This window comes from Oncorhynchus tshawytscha, linkage group LG12 (assembly GCF_018296145.1).
Source record: "Oncorhynchus tshawytscha isolate Ot180627B linkage group LG12, Otsh_v2.0, whole genome shotgun sequence".
NCBI classification, from domain to species: domain Eukaryota; kingdom Metazoa; phylum Chordata; class Actinopteri; order Salmoniformes; family Salmonidae; genus Oncorhynchus; species Oncorhynchus tshawytscha.
In genome coordinates this window covers 33,595,128-33,609,341 of record NC_056440.1, presented here as the reverse complement: position 1 = coordinate 33,609,341, position 14,214 = coordinate 33,595,128, and the positions used below count along the sequence as shown (strand labels likewise).

At 40.7% G+C, this 14,214-nt stretch overlaps 1 protein-coding gene across 6 annotated transcripts in view; it reads left to right on the top strand.

The window, feature by feature from the left end:
* LOC112262993 (RIMS-binding protein 2) overlaps nucleotides 1-2,960 on the top strand; it is a 162,673-nt gene extending 159,713 nt beyond the window's left edge. For all 6 annotated transcript variants that reach the window (XM_024438921.1, XM_042331608.1, XM_042331607.1 and 3 more), the window contains one exon: nucleotides 42-2,960. In XM_024438921.1, the coding sequence (XP_024294689.1) occupies nucleotides 42-236 (195 nt within the window). In that variant the 3' untranslated portion in view covers nucleotides 237-2,960. The remainder of the gene's footprint in view (nucleotides 1-41) is intronic.
* Nucleotides 2,961-14,214: the final 11,254 nt, after the last annotated feature.

The window sequence follows — 14,214 nt, the reverse complement described above, 5'->3', positions numbered from 1 at the left end:
TTTTAACCCCCCTGAACTGTCCCTTACGGGTCTTCCATTAGGTTCCGTTGGAAAAATCGAGTCCGCCCAGAAGAGCTGCCTACCCCAAAGTGCACCAACACATCCCCGGCTCTGGCCCTGCTACTGTGGGGCCTGGCAGTCCCATCAGGGGCCCCCGCGACTTGTCCTCCAAAAAGAAAAAGGGACTGCTCTCCAAAGGGAAGAAACTATTGAAAAGACTTGGCGCTGTAAAATAACCACTTCATATACTTGAAGTATATTACCAACCACATCATAGAGGGCTCTATTCAATCTGTAGTCCTGAAGCGGTACAGATTCCGTGTTTGAAATGCAAAGGTCATTTCCGATTGAGCAGTGTTTACCATGAATGCGGTCTCCACTAAAGCGGGTACATTGCCTTTAAATTTCAATCACGCTGAAAAGCTGAATTTCCTCGTTGCGGATTGAATAGAGCCCTAAATCTCAAACACTTCCATTACTGTAAGTTCAGTCCTGTGAGAAGAAAAAATCCAGTGGTTGAAGACTTTGATGGCATTTAATAACCAGTCAGATGCTGTACTCTTACACATCTGTTGTTGTCTACTAGAAACCATTTATTTTTTAATTGCAGTGTGTATTTTGAATAAGGTCCAGGGACCTCATAGTTTGACATTTAATGTCATAAGCCAACCTCTCTGATCATGTATATTTTGCTATCTGAAGCACAGGACTGCAATGCGATGGGATAAAATATTCTCCATCTTGAATTGGCCAATAGTACGTAGGTGTGTGTTTGACTGAAGACTACAATGTCCCCCAGAATATGAGGTGTTTAAACCAGTCTCTTTAGGGCTGAGATCAAACGATAGAGCTCAGAATGGCCAGTCAACATCATACTTGATGAGACTACTACTGGTGGCCCTTCCTAACCATACACGTCATGTTGTAGTACCCAAATGAGGCAAGGAAAAGAGCAGTTTTATGGCCAGGCAGCTGTGGTCCTTGTATGGGAACTGTATGGGAGGTTTGCATGTTTTACCTGAAAGCACATCCAGAATGATCATTCCCACCCAGCATTTGAAGCACATGCTAACTGATGGCCTTTTCTATCAGAACATGTTAGCAAGGCACATGTGCATGCTATGTCGGTGCATTTGATGACAGAATCTACACTGAGCAAAATGTACTAAATTAATTTTAGTAGTAAAAAGCATGCACATTTGACTAGTCACGACCTAGCACCTGAAGTCAAGATCTGTGCACTGGTAAAATATGCTACATCTCCAGAAAGACCGAAGTCAGATAAGCAAGTATCAATTCCTAACAGCAAGTATTAGTTCTTCAAACACACCAAAAGACCTCTGGACAAGCACATTAGATAGGAAAGGGTTTCAAGATTCAGTTTCTTTATTTTTTAAGTAGTTGAATGGTCATGAAATGCCTAGTTGAAACCAACCTCCATGTATTTGCCTTATAAATGCACAATTGTTTGTGTCCAGTCAGTGGAGATTTTTTATGTCTTGTATGCATTCATGTCATTGCAATACATACTTCTAAACATGAAATATTTTTGCAAAAGATGTTTATCAAAGCTCGTGATGTGAATTTTATTACTTGTAAGAGTGTCATGTTTTCTGGAGGACCTGAGCATTATTAGCTTGTTTGAAACTTCAGAAGGCCCAACTTTACACTCTTCATGTTCTGTCCACATTAAAATGACAAAAAGAAAAAAAAGAAGTGTGGTGAAAATGTAAAGGTGTATTTAATGGGGGGTTTTGTCAGTACATTGTCACTATTTTGGCACAAAAAATTCAAGGCACTTTTATGGCACTTTTATTTTGTTCATGTTATATACAGTACTTGCAATGTGTTCATTCTGCATTCACAATCCCATTTTGACATAGGTTTGTGTACAAGACAATGGACAAGAAGGAAATGCAATTGAAGGCCGGTTCAATCAAAACTGTTTCCAGGATAAGTTTAAATCAGCATTCTTCCTGTGCAACAACAAAGTATGGTGTGAATTAATGTGCAGTTGGTTTTCATTTTGTTTAAAACAAAACATTTTTGTAGAGTACACTCCAAACTTGCATTATGCAGTAGGAGAATGTTGTTTTTGACTTATCCCAGACACAAGGTTTGATAATATGACTTACATCCAATGAAGGTTATTCTAAGTTATTTTTGTTACATAGAAATTGTGATTTCAACAAGACAAGTCTACCTCCATAATGACCCCTAGAATTCCAACTAATTTGAATCCATGTTCACAGAAGCCAACTCCATTTATGAAACTGAGCTCTTTCTGTTTGCCCAGAAGTATTGTATTTGTGTCAGCCCCCAACTAGCACATAGAGTAGTGAATGTATGATTAATTGAAAGCCAATGTATTATATTTATCCATGATGAGTATGCAGATGTCCAGCCGTTTTCTGGTCCAGTTTGTATGTGAAAGGAAACCTTTTTCCATCTGTTAAGAACCTCTTACACTATTTTGTTAATCATTTCATCTTTCCATTCAATTTACATCACTGTTTTGTTTTTGAACTACTACTTACATGAGATTTGAACTTAGACTGCCAAAAAAGAATGTATCAAAAGCATTCTGTATAATGTTCTGTACAATTCTCAGCCAAATAGGCATTTCAATCTACAGTTAATAGATGTACATCTTTTCCATAATAAGTTGTCCGTCATTGCTTCTATACATATTGTTTGAGTGACTTGCTCTTTTTGTACTTTGTCCATTTGTAAATTGTTTTTAAATGTTTATACTTGATTTTCAGACTGCCTTTTTTGTACATAAAAATTTATAATCAAACTGTGCAAAGCTTTCCCCATGGTGTCTTCAAAACCATGTTTTAAAAGTCTGCAATTGTGTGCTAGCTTTATGAAAAGAAATAGCCTATATTGGGGGTTACAAAATATTGTGTGGGTGTGCATGTGCAATTTTTTTTATAAAACAAATTTGATATTTTGTAATGCTGGTTGTGCCGTGTTTTATTTCCCAAATGCCAAGGTGCAACAGCATATGTTTGAGTGGGACTAGAAAACAATGACTTGAATGTAACGTTATTAACTGGTTCTCAATAGCAGTTCTGTTCCGGAACAGTATGGATCACTTTCGCTCCTGGTTCTGTTTCTATTCCTTGAAAACATTTGTTATTTTCTGGTTTTGTTCCCTGAACCGGTTCCAACCTGTACACTACAAGCCTAAAAGCATGTGGACACCTGCTCGTTGAACATCTCATTCCAAAATCATGGGCATTAATATGGAGTTGGTCCCCCCTTTGCTGCTATAACCTCCAGTGTTCTGGGAAGGCTTTCCACTAGATATTGGAACATTGCTGTGGAGACTTGCTTCCATTCAGCCACAAGAGCATTAGTGAGGTCAGGCATTGATTTTGGGTGATAAGGCCTGGCTCACAGTTGGTGTTCCATTGGTGTTTGATGGGGTTGAGGTCAGTGCTTTGTGCAGGCCAGTCAAGTTATTCCACACCGATCTCTACAAACCATTTCAGTATGGGCCTTGCTTTGTGCAAGAGGGCATTGTCATGCTGAAAGAGGAAAGGACCTTCCTCAAACTGTTGCCACAAAGTTGGAAGCACAGAATTGTCTAGAAAGTCATTTATTTGATAGCTTTAAGATTTCCCTTCACTGGAACTAAGGGGCCTAGCCCGAATCATGAAAAACAGCTCCAAACCATTATTCCTCCTCCGCCAAACTTTACAGTTGGCACTATGCATTGGGGCAGGTAGCGTTCTCCCGGCATCCGCCGAACCCAGATTTGTCTGTCGGACTGCCAGATGGTGAAGAGTGAGTCATCACTCCAGAGAACGCTTTTCCACTACTCTAGAGTCCAATATCAGCAAGCTTTACACCACTCCAGCCGATGCTTGTCATTGTGCATGGTGATCTTGGTCTTCTGTGCGGCTGCTCGGCCATGGAAACCCATTTTATGAAACTCCTGACAAACAATTATTGTGCTGATGTTGCTTCCAGAGGAAATTTGGAACTTGTTAGTGAGTGTTGCTACCGAGGACAGACGATTTTTACACACTTTGTACTTCAGCACTTGGCGGTCCCGTTCGGTGAGCTTGTGTGGCCTACCATTTCGTGGCTGAAGCTGTTGTTGCTCCTAGATGTTTCCACTTCTGTAACGGCTGTTGGAAGGAGAGGACCAAGGTGCAGCGTGGTACGTGTCCATACTTTTATTCACTGAACACTAAATACAAAAATTACAAAAGGAATAACCGAAACAGTTCTGTCTGGTGCAGACACAAAAACAGAAAACAACTTGGGAAAAGTGGGAAAAAGCTACCTAAGTATGGTTCTCAATCAGAGACAACGATAGACAGCTGCCTCTGATTGAGAAACACACCAGCCAAACAACAAAGAAATACAAAACATAGAAAATGAACATAGAATGCCATCCTAGTCACACCCTGGCCTAACCAAAATAGAGAATAAAAGCCTTTCTATGGCCAGGGCGTGACAACTTCACAATATCAGCACTTAAAGTTGACCGGGGCTGCTCTAGCAGGGCAGAAATTTGACGAACTGACTTGGTGGAAAGGTGACATTCTATGATGGTGCCACATTGAAAGTCACTAAGCTCTTCACTCTGGCCATTCTACTACCAATGTTTGAATTTGGAGAAGAGAAAACATGGTGTATGTTTACATTTATAAGTTTATTCATTTTCCAATTAAAAGTGAAAACAATTAATACAAGGAAGTAATTGATGCAGAGGACTGCGATGGCTATAATATTGGGACTCGCATGCCAAAGTGACGATTAGAGTCTGCTTGATGTTGCAACAAACTAGCCACGTCTGACCATCCTGATATCGTGACCTTACAGTGCGAGACAAATATATTGACACCCTTGCACTTTTCAGAAATAGTTTCCTATTTCTTCTAAAGTAGCATGATGTTTACCTTTTTGTTGGATTTTCAACATTGCAGACATTTCAATTGTTGCACACTTAAGTATTCTTTTTTCAAACCAGGTGCTTTCCAATGGACGAGCTAAGAGGAAAGTCATCCAACAGCAACCGCTTCCTGATAATGATGATGCTCCTGTTTAATAAGGAAGAGGAAGGACTTCTAAGGATAAAAAATGCATGTTTATAGAGCACATTTCTTACAAGTTTATGTATTTCAAAGTTCTTAAAACAAAAATTCAAATAAATAAAATTGACAAATATAAGATAGATATTAAAATGAAACTAAACATTAAAATAATAATAGGGCAATAAAAAACAGTGAAACCAGTGATACTGATGGAATTAAAATAAATAAGATACAATTTTATAAAGCAAATAAATTATATCCGATTGATAAAATAGCACAATAACATCACCCTATGTAAAAGCCTGGCTATGAAGTTGTATTGTGCTCTCTCTTAAAAATGTCTATGGTCTCTGACGCCCTCAGCTGCACCAGCAGGCTGTTCCAACAGCCTGGTCTCATAGACTAGACGTAACATAGTCAATGTAAATCCGGGACACTCAAATTAGTATGATATGGTTACATAAGACATATGTTTACTACATGATTTAATATGTGTTATTTCATAGTTTTGATGTCTTCACTATTATTCTACAATGTAAAAATAAAGAAAATCCCTGGAATGAGTAGGTATGGCCAAACCTTTGCCTGGTACTGTAAAAAAATAATAACAATAAAGAAAAACCCTTGATAATAGTGAAGGCATCAAAACTATGAAATAACACATATGGAATCATGTAGTGACCAAAAAAGTGTTCAACAAATGAAAATATATTTTAGATTCTTCAAAGTGGTCACTCTTTGCCTTGATGACAGCTTTGCACACGTTTTTGGTTACTACATGATTCCATATGTGTTATTTCATAGTTTTGATGTCTTGACTATTATTCTACAATGTAGAAAAAGGTAGAAAATAAAGAAAAACCCTGGAATGAGTAGGTGTGGCCAAACCTTGGTTGGTTCCAAAGGCCAGGACCATAAAGACAATGCAGCCACACCAAATGTTTTAAAACAAATGTTTTTAAACGTTGCATCCTGCTGAACTCACCCGAGAACAGCAGAGTGGAGGAGAAGAGTCGGAATGTTACAAGAGGTCAAGTCAAATCTCAAAACAAACACACTCCAGAACACATGGAGGTAGAATAATGTAATGTTGCTATTTTATCTGAAAATGTTTTATATAAGAGAAATGCACATTAAAAGAACTGGTCGGCCGGCCAGATAGTACGAGTCGGCCGAACTAGATAGGACCAGTTGGCCGGCCAGATGGGACCAGTTTCAAATTCCTGTGTATTTGTCTGCTCACAGCGAACCACAAAGTCCAGCATTAATAGTGAATGTAGATATCGCCCCGCTAGGTACAGTAGATGGGGCGTGCCCACAAGCTTGGTTCATGGTGTTGTTTAATTCAAACGACCAACAAATGACTGATCATTGGTTGAGAGAAATTGATGATAAAATTATTGTGTGGGCTGTTTTGTTAGACTTCAGTGCGGCTTTTGACATTGTCGATCATAATCTGTCGCTATAAAAGCGTACACCCCCTGCTATATTGTGGATCAAGAGTTAATTGTCTAATATAACACAGAGGGTGTTCTTTAATGGAAGAATCAGGAACTCCCCAGGGCAGCTGTCTAGGGCCCTTATTTTTTAAAATCTTTGGGTAAAGCCAGTGTGTCTACATATGTGGATGACTCAATACGATACACGTCAGCAACTATAGCAACTGAAATGATAGCAACACTTAACAAAGAGCTGCAGTTAGTTTCAGAATGGGTGGCAAGGAATAAGTTGGTCCTAAATATTTCAAAAACTAAAAGCATTGTATTTGGGACAAATCATTCACTAAACCCTAAACCTCAACTGAATCTTGTAATGAATAATGTCAGGATTTGGACAGGATTGTTCAGGTTTTGGTCACTAGATGCCCCCATTGTGATTTTTGACTCTTTTGTTTTTCCCTTGTTCTAGTTAGTAGTTGCACCTGTGCCTCATTTCCTTTTAATGTATTTAAACCCTTAGTGTTCCTCAGTTCTTTGCTCTGTGTTTGTATGTTAGCACCCGGCCCTAGTATGCTGTGAACTTTTGTTTCTCTAGTTGGATTTTATTGAGGTACTCTGGTTTTGTTCTTTTATTATTATTCTTTTGAGGTTTGTTTTTTCCCTGCTGTTCTTACCACTTTTCCTTGTGTCTTGGAGTATATACATTTTTTATCTTGGAATTACTTTTGACGTTGTGGATTCATATTTTTGCCTGAAGATCTTTTCCTTTTTTCTTTATTAAATCACCGTCTCTAGTACTGCTGTGTCTGCCTCATCTTCTGGGTTCTGCCGACTATTAGTGGCTCAGTTTACTAAGTGACTGTTTCTCACACCGGAGACCTGAGTTCGTAACCGGGTCCTGACAGAATAATGTGGAAATTGAGCAAGTTGAGGCGACTAAACTGCTTAGAGTAACTCTGTCATGGTCAAAACATAGTGATACAACAGTAGCTAGGATGTAGCTATTATATTCTGTCTATAATAGAAGTCTGTCTATAATAAAGCACTGATCTGCATTCTTAACAGCACTTTCAACAAGGCAGGTCATACAGGCCCTAGTTTTGTCGCACCTGGACGACTGTTCAGTCGTGTGGTCAGGTGCCACAAAGAGGGACTTAGGAAAATTGCAATTGGCTCAGGGCAGCACAGCTGGCCCTTGGATGTACACAGAGAGCTAGCATTAATAATATGCATGGCTCAAAGTGGAGGAGAGATTGACTTCACTACTTGTATTTGTGAGAGGTACTGACATGTTGAATGCACCGAGCTGTCTGTTTAAACTACTGTCACACAGCTCGGACACCCATGCATACCCCACAAGAGATGCCACCAGAGATCTCTTCACAGTCCCCAAGTCCAGAACAGACTATGGGAGGCACACTGTACTACATAGAGCCATGACTACATGGAACTCAATTCCCCATCAAGTAACTCATGCCAGCAGTAAAATTTTATTCAAAGAAACCAGATAAAAATACACCTTATGGAACAGCGGGGACTGTGAATCAACACAAACATAGACACATGCATAAAAAAACACATGATAACATATGCACTCACACATGTACACATGGATTCTGTGTTATAGATATGTGGTAGTACAGAAGAGGTCTGAGTGCACACACTTAATCTGTTATGAATGTATTGTCATGTTTTTAAAATGTGTAACTGCCTTAATTTTGCTGGACCCCAGGAAGAGTAGCTGCTGCCTTGACATAATAAATAAATACAAATACACATTCATCTTTGAACTTTTCCAGGCATTTTTTTATTTATTTTTACATTTGTTTGTAACGAATGTTTGTCCTCAGGCCCATGTTGTGTTCTCTCAGGCCGTGCATATTATAAACAAGCACAGAAATGTGTTATTTTTCATTGTTCTACCTACCATTTACCCAAATGCTGCCAGTGGTTTAGGCTATCAAGAATGATACTTACGGTGACCAAAGACTATCAGATGGATTTTCAGGCTGAACAGATTTTAGTCGACAGCTAAAACGATACCATCGTTTTCAACCTTTACAACAAAACAGAAGATTCTCGATTAGAGGTAACGTAATATTTGCTGGACTAGGTAAATTAGCTACCTTATCTAATGTTACAGTCCTGGTAGTCAATGCTAGACTGGTAGCTACCTTCAGCAGAGTAAACATGTTTGTCTGTTCATTCCATATTTGAGTAATGTTAGCTAACGTAGCCATCTGGTAGCCATCTGGTAGCCATCTGGTAGCCATCTGGTAGCCATCTGGTAGCCATCTGGTAGCCATCTGGTAGCCATCTATAAAAATAGAATTGTCGATATGGCCAACTCACTCTCGGTGTGGGTAGAAATTATGAATGTGTATAAATTGTCTATGGTTGGTCAGTTGGTTCTCAGCTGGCTAGCAATCTTGCTGCCAATTTATTGATGCTAACTAGCTAACAGCAAGCTGACAATATTGAAATGTCCATGCTAGGTGTGCTAAGCTTGCCAGTCTAACAGAGATCGATGCAATTAGTTGGGTGGTTAAATTGTGTATTGTTATGTGTTTTGTTGAAGGTGGTACACAATCTGATTCCACCAGCATGTTTTTCCAACCCCAAGCTTTGCACAAGGTGAAGGTAAGTTGGCAAGAATATTTACAAGCTGATGGCTAAAATAGCTAAATTAACAGAAAGCTTGGCATAAACATGAATTTGGTAGTGTTTGTATGGGTTTGTGTTTGTGTTATGGGGTTACAGGTGGTTAGGCATAGCCTGAGGACCACAGAGTAGCTTCCAGGCCATGTGATCAATTTAGTCTACCCTTTTTCTCTTTTGACCTTTTCTCTTTTTAAAACTCAGGTTATCTGGAGTCATTCCACAGGCCTTGCTGAAAAGGGAGGGGACACACCGTGCGGTTATAGAGCACAACACGATTATGGGGGGAAAAAACAAGCAAGGGACACTGAAAGGTATAACATCGAGACAACCTTAATGACACAACCACCTCATTCTTCTCTCTACAGATTCTCAAAAAACAATACAAGGACAGGTCGACAAAAATCCCCTGCTACTATTGACAAGAATGATCTGTCAAGGTCAATGGGCTGGGGAGGTTTACAGATAGGTCTTAGAGGAAGGGGGTTGATCTTAGAGACAGTAAATATATTGTTGTGTATGGGAACGATTGAAAGGTGCCATTTCTCTTCAATCTCCTATACACAGCTATATCTACAGTGCCTTCGGAAAGTATTGAGACCCTGAGACTTGTTGCATATTTTGTTACATTATAGCCTTATTTTAAAATGTATAAAATATATTTTTTACCTCATCAATCTACACACAATCCCTCATAATGACAAAGCAAAAACAGGTTTTTAGAATTTTTTTCTAATTGATTACAAATAAAAAACAGATATGACATTTACATAAGTATTCAGACCCTTTACTCAGTACTTTGTTGAAGCACGTTTGGCAGTGATTAAAGTCTTCTTGGGTATGACGCTACACACACCAGTATTTGGGGAGTTTTTCCCATTCTTCTCTGCAGATCCTCTCAAGCTCTGTCAGGTTGGATGGGGAGCTTTGCTGCACTGCTATTTTCATGTCTCTCCAGAGATGTTAGATCGGATTCAAGTCCGGGCTCTGGTTGGGCCACTCAAGGACATTCAGAAACTTGTACCGAAGCCACTCCTGCGTTGTCTTGGCTGTGTGCTTAGGGTCGTTGTCCTGTTGGAAGGTGAACCTTAGCCCCAGTCTGAGGTCCTGAGCGCTCTGGAGCAGGTTTTCATCAAGGATCTCTCTGTACTTTGCTCTGTTCATCTTTCTCTTAATCCTGACTAGTCTCCCAGTCCCTGCCACTGAAAAACATCCACACAGCATGATGCTGCCACCACCATGCTTCATCGTAGAGATGGTGCCAGGTTTCCTCCAGACGTGACACTTGGCATACAGGACAAAGAGTTCAATCTTGGTTTCTTCAGACCAGACATCCTTGTTTCTCTTGGTCTGAGAGTCTTTGGGTGCCTTTTGCAAAACTCCAAGCGGGTTGTCATGTGCCTTTTACTGAGGAGTGGCTTCCCTCTGGCCACTCTACCATTAAGGCCTGATTGGTGGAGAGCTGCCGAGATGGTTGTTCTTCTGGAAGGTTCTCCCATCTCCACAGAGGAACTAGAGCTCTGTCAGAGTGACCATCGGGTTCTTGGTCACCTCCCTGACCATGGCCCTTCTCCCCCGATTGTTCAGCTCTAGGAAGTCTTTTTAGTTCCAAACATCTTCCATTTAAGAATGATCTGTGCCTCGACACAAGCCTGTCTCGGAGCTCTATGGACAATTCCTTCGACTTCATCGCTTGGGTTTTGCTATGACATACACTGTTAACTGTGGGACCTTATATAGACAGGTGTGTGCCTTACCAATTCATGTCCAATCAATTGAATGTACCACAGGTGGACTCCAATCAACTTGTAGAAACAAGGATGATAAATGAAAACCGGATGCACCTGAGCTCAATTTCAAGTCTCATAACAAAGGGGCTGAATACTTATGTAAATAAGGTATTTTAAAAAACAATTTTTAAAATACATTTGCAAAAAAATGTAAAAACCTTTTTATTTCACTTTGTCATAATAGGGTATTGTGTATAGATTGTTGAGGATTTGTATTCATTTAATCCATTATAGAATAAGGCTGTAAAAAGTTAAGGGGTCTGAATATTTTCAGTAGGCACTGTACTGTGTAAAAACTGCCCCGTAAGACTTTTCACACCTTCTGCAGGCCCCCAGATGTTCACTGATCGTTCCTTAAAAAAGTAGCTCCCAATGTTGCTCATTGTCCCTAAACAATACACTAGTCTATTTCTAAATACTTAAGCCCCAATCGGTTGACACCTTTACCAACAGCGACATGTTGCCCTACGTCCCGACATGCTGCCCTACGTCCCGTAAATTGGTAGCCCCACAACCAAGTCTTTCCAGGTGACGTTCAGTACCAGCAAATCTTCTGCAAGAGGTCCAAACCGTTGGTGGTTAAGGTCTACAAGCCCTACACCACTTCTGGCAGTCTTATCCAGCTGGCCACACACCGCAAACAGGACAAGACCAGCACTCTGCTTCCACAGCCCATCATTGCCAGGGTACCTATACTGGATAAAGGACCAAAACATTTACATGGATCTTTTTGATCAATCCTCAAAATCTGTCTACCTTTATGAATTCACAGAAGATATTTATAAAAGCCGTACAGGGCTCTGTAGCATCAAACAGATGTTTGACATTCAGATATATCCAAATAATGTTTATTTGTCAAAATCTAAAATACAGGGGAGCGTACAATATTTAATGCTAACACAAAAATAACTGGGTATTCAGCAAGAATGTTATATGGTAAAAGTACAGTGTAGTACAGTTCAGTGTGTCTCGGGTGTAGTAAAGTGCAGAGAACTGTAGCCACAGATTGTTACAACATATAATGTGACTTAACATAAGATTTTTGGTGTCCATTACTGGGAGTTACAGGATAGGTACTGTTTTGTGTAGCACAGAGAATTTTCAACCAACTGTAGCTTGGCGATGCTGTCTTCATTCTCGATTCGTGGAAACAGGAGTCTCAAGATGTCTGTGTCCAGTTGCAGGGGGTCTGTTTTAATTTAGAAAATGCTACGTTTGTTGCTTCATGAAGTAATCCAAATATGTGAACACCGCCATATTGTCTACTTCAAGTTCTCTCATTGATCGAGACATGTATCTGTCATCAAGACATGAGGCACTTTTGTGTGGACACTCACCTGTCTCAATCAATTAGAGAAGACTTGAAGTAGATAAGATGACGGGGTACACTGTTGGATTACCTCATGGAGCAAAAAAATATATTATTTTTAAAAAAAATATTATTTTTGGCCTCCTGGGTGGCGCTGTGCCACCAGAGATTCTGGGATCGAGCCCAGGCTCTGTCGCAGCCGGCCGCGACCGGGAGGCCCATGAGTCAGCGCACAATTGGCCCAGCGTCGTCCGGGTTAGGCCGGCAGTTATATCCTTGTCTCATCGCGCACTAGCGACTCCTGTGGCGGGCCGACCAGGTCGCCAGGTGTACAGTGTTTCCTCCGACACATTTGTTGGACTGGATTCCGGGTTGGATGTGCATCGTGTCAAGAAGCAGTTCGGCTTGGTTGGGTTGTGTTTCAGAGGACGCATGTCTCTTGACCTTCGCCTCTCCCGAGTCTGTACGGGAGTTGCAGCGATGAGACAAGACTGTAACTACTACCAATTGGATACTACGAAATTGGGGAGAAAAAAGGGGTAATTTAAAAAAATGCACATTTTCTCAATTCAAACGGCTCTACCCCAAACAGTATCTATCCTGTAACTGCCAGTAATAGATACCATAAATTGGTTAAATCACATTATCTGGTTAACAATCTGTAACTAAGATAACTGGTGATCAGCAGATGATGGAGAGGTGGTCGTGATGAAATTGACATTCCAAAGAAACATACAGTAAGTTCAAGGAACACTTGTTCAGCAGTGGGAGGAGTGTTGTCATGATCAAACTGCCATTCAGCACCACCGTTCTTCTGCTTGAAATCCAGGATAAGGTTCAATCTATCGAGAGGGGTACAGTTCACATGATACAGTTATGCTACAATGACACACGTAGACATTTGTTGTTTTAAATGAATTGGAGGCAAAAGATTTACAGCTCCTCCCGGTATCAAGGCACAAGACGAGACCCAGATGTAGACATAGGAGGCATATGGTTGGAGTCTTACATTGTTTATTAATCCAAAAGGAGTAGGCAAGAGAATGGTCGTGGACAGGCAAAAGTTCAAAACAGATCAGAGTCCAGGATGTACAGAGTGGCAGACAGGCTCGTGGTCAAGGCAGGCAGAATGGTCAGTTAGGCAGGTACAGAGTCCAGAAACAGGCAAGGGTAAAAACCGGGGAAGAGTAGGAAAAAGAGAGTAGCAAAAAGCAGGAGAACGGGAAAAACCCTGGTTGACTTGGAACATACAAGACGAACCGGCACAGAGAGACAGGAAACACAGGGATAAATACACAGGGGAAAACAAGCGACACCTGGAGGGGGTGGAGACAATAACAAGGAAGGGTGAAACAGATCAGGGTGTGACACCCGGACTAGGCCCAAATCCCCGTCATTCGCATGAAGAGGAGACGCCGATACAGGGGCCGCAGATCCAGGTGCTTGGTGAAAATTAGTTGGCGAGTGGATAATCCGCCGTTACCATCCGTCCTACTGGCAAACGTGCAATCATTAGAGAATGAATTGGATGAGGTCCGTTCAAGACTATCCTACCAACTGGACATTAAAAACTATAATAACTTATATTTCTCAGAGTCGTGGCTGAATGAGGACATGGATAAGTGCATCTGCAAGACAGAACACCAACTTCCGGTAAGACAAGGGGTGGTGGTCTGTGTCTTTTTGTCAATAATAGCTGATGAGCAATTTCTAATATTAAGGAAGTCTCAAGGTTTTGCTCGCCTGAGGTAGAGTACCTCATGATAAGCTGTAGACCACACTATTTACCAAGAGTTTTCTTCTATATTTTTCATAGCTGTCCATTTACCACCACAAACCGATGCAGGCACTAAGGCCGCACTCATCAAGCTGTATAAGGCCATAAGCAAACAAGAGAATGCTCACCCAGAAGCGGGACTCCTAGTAGCCAGGGACTTTAATGGAGGAAAACTTAAACCTGTTTT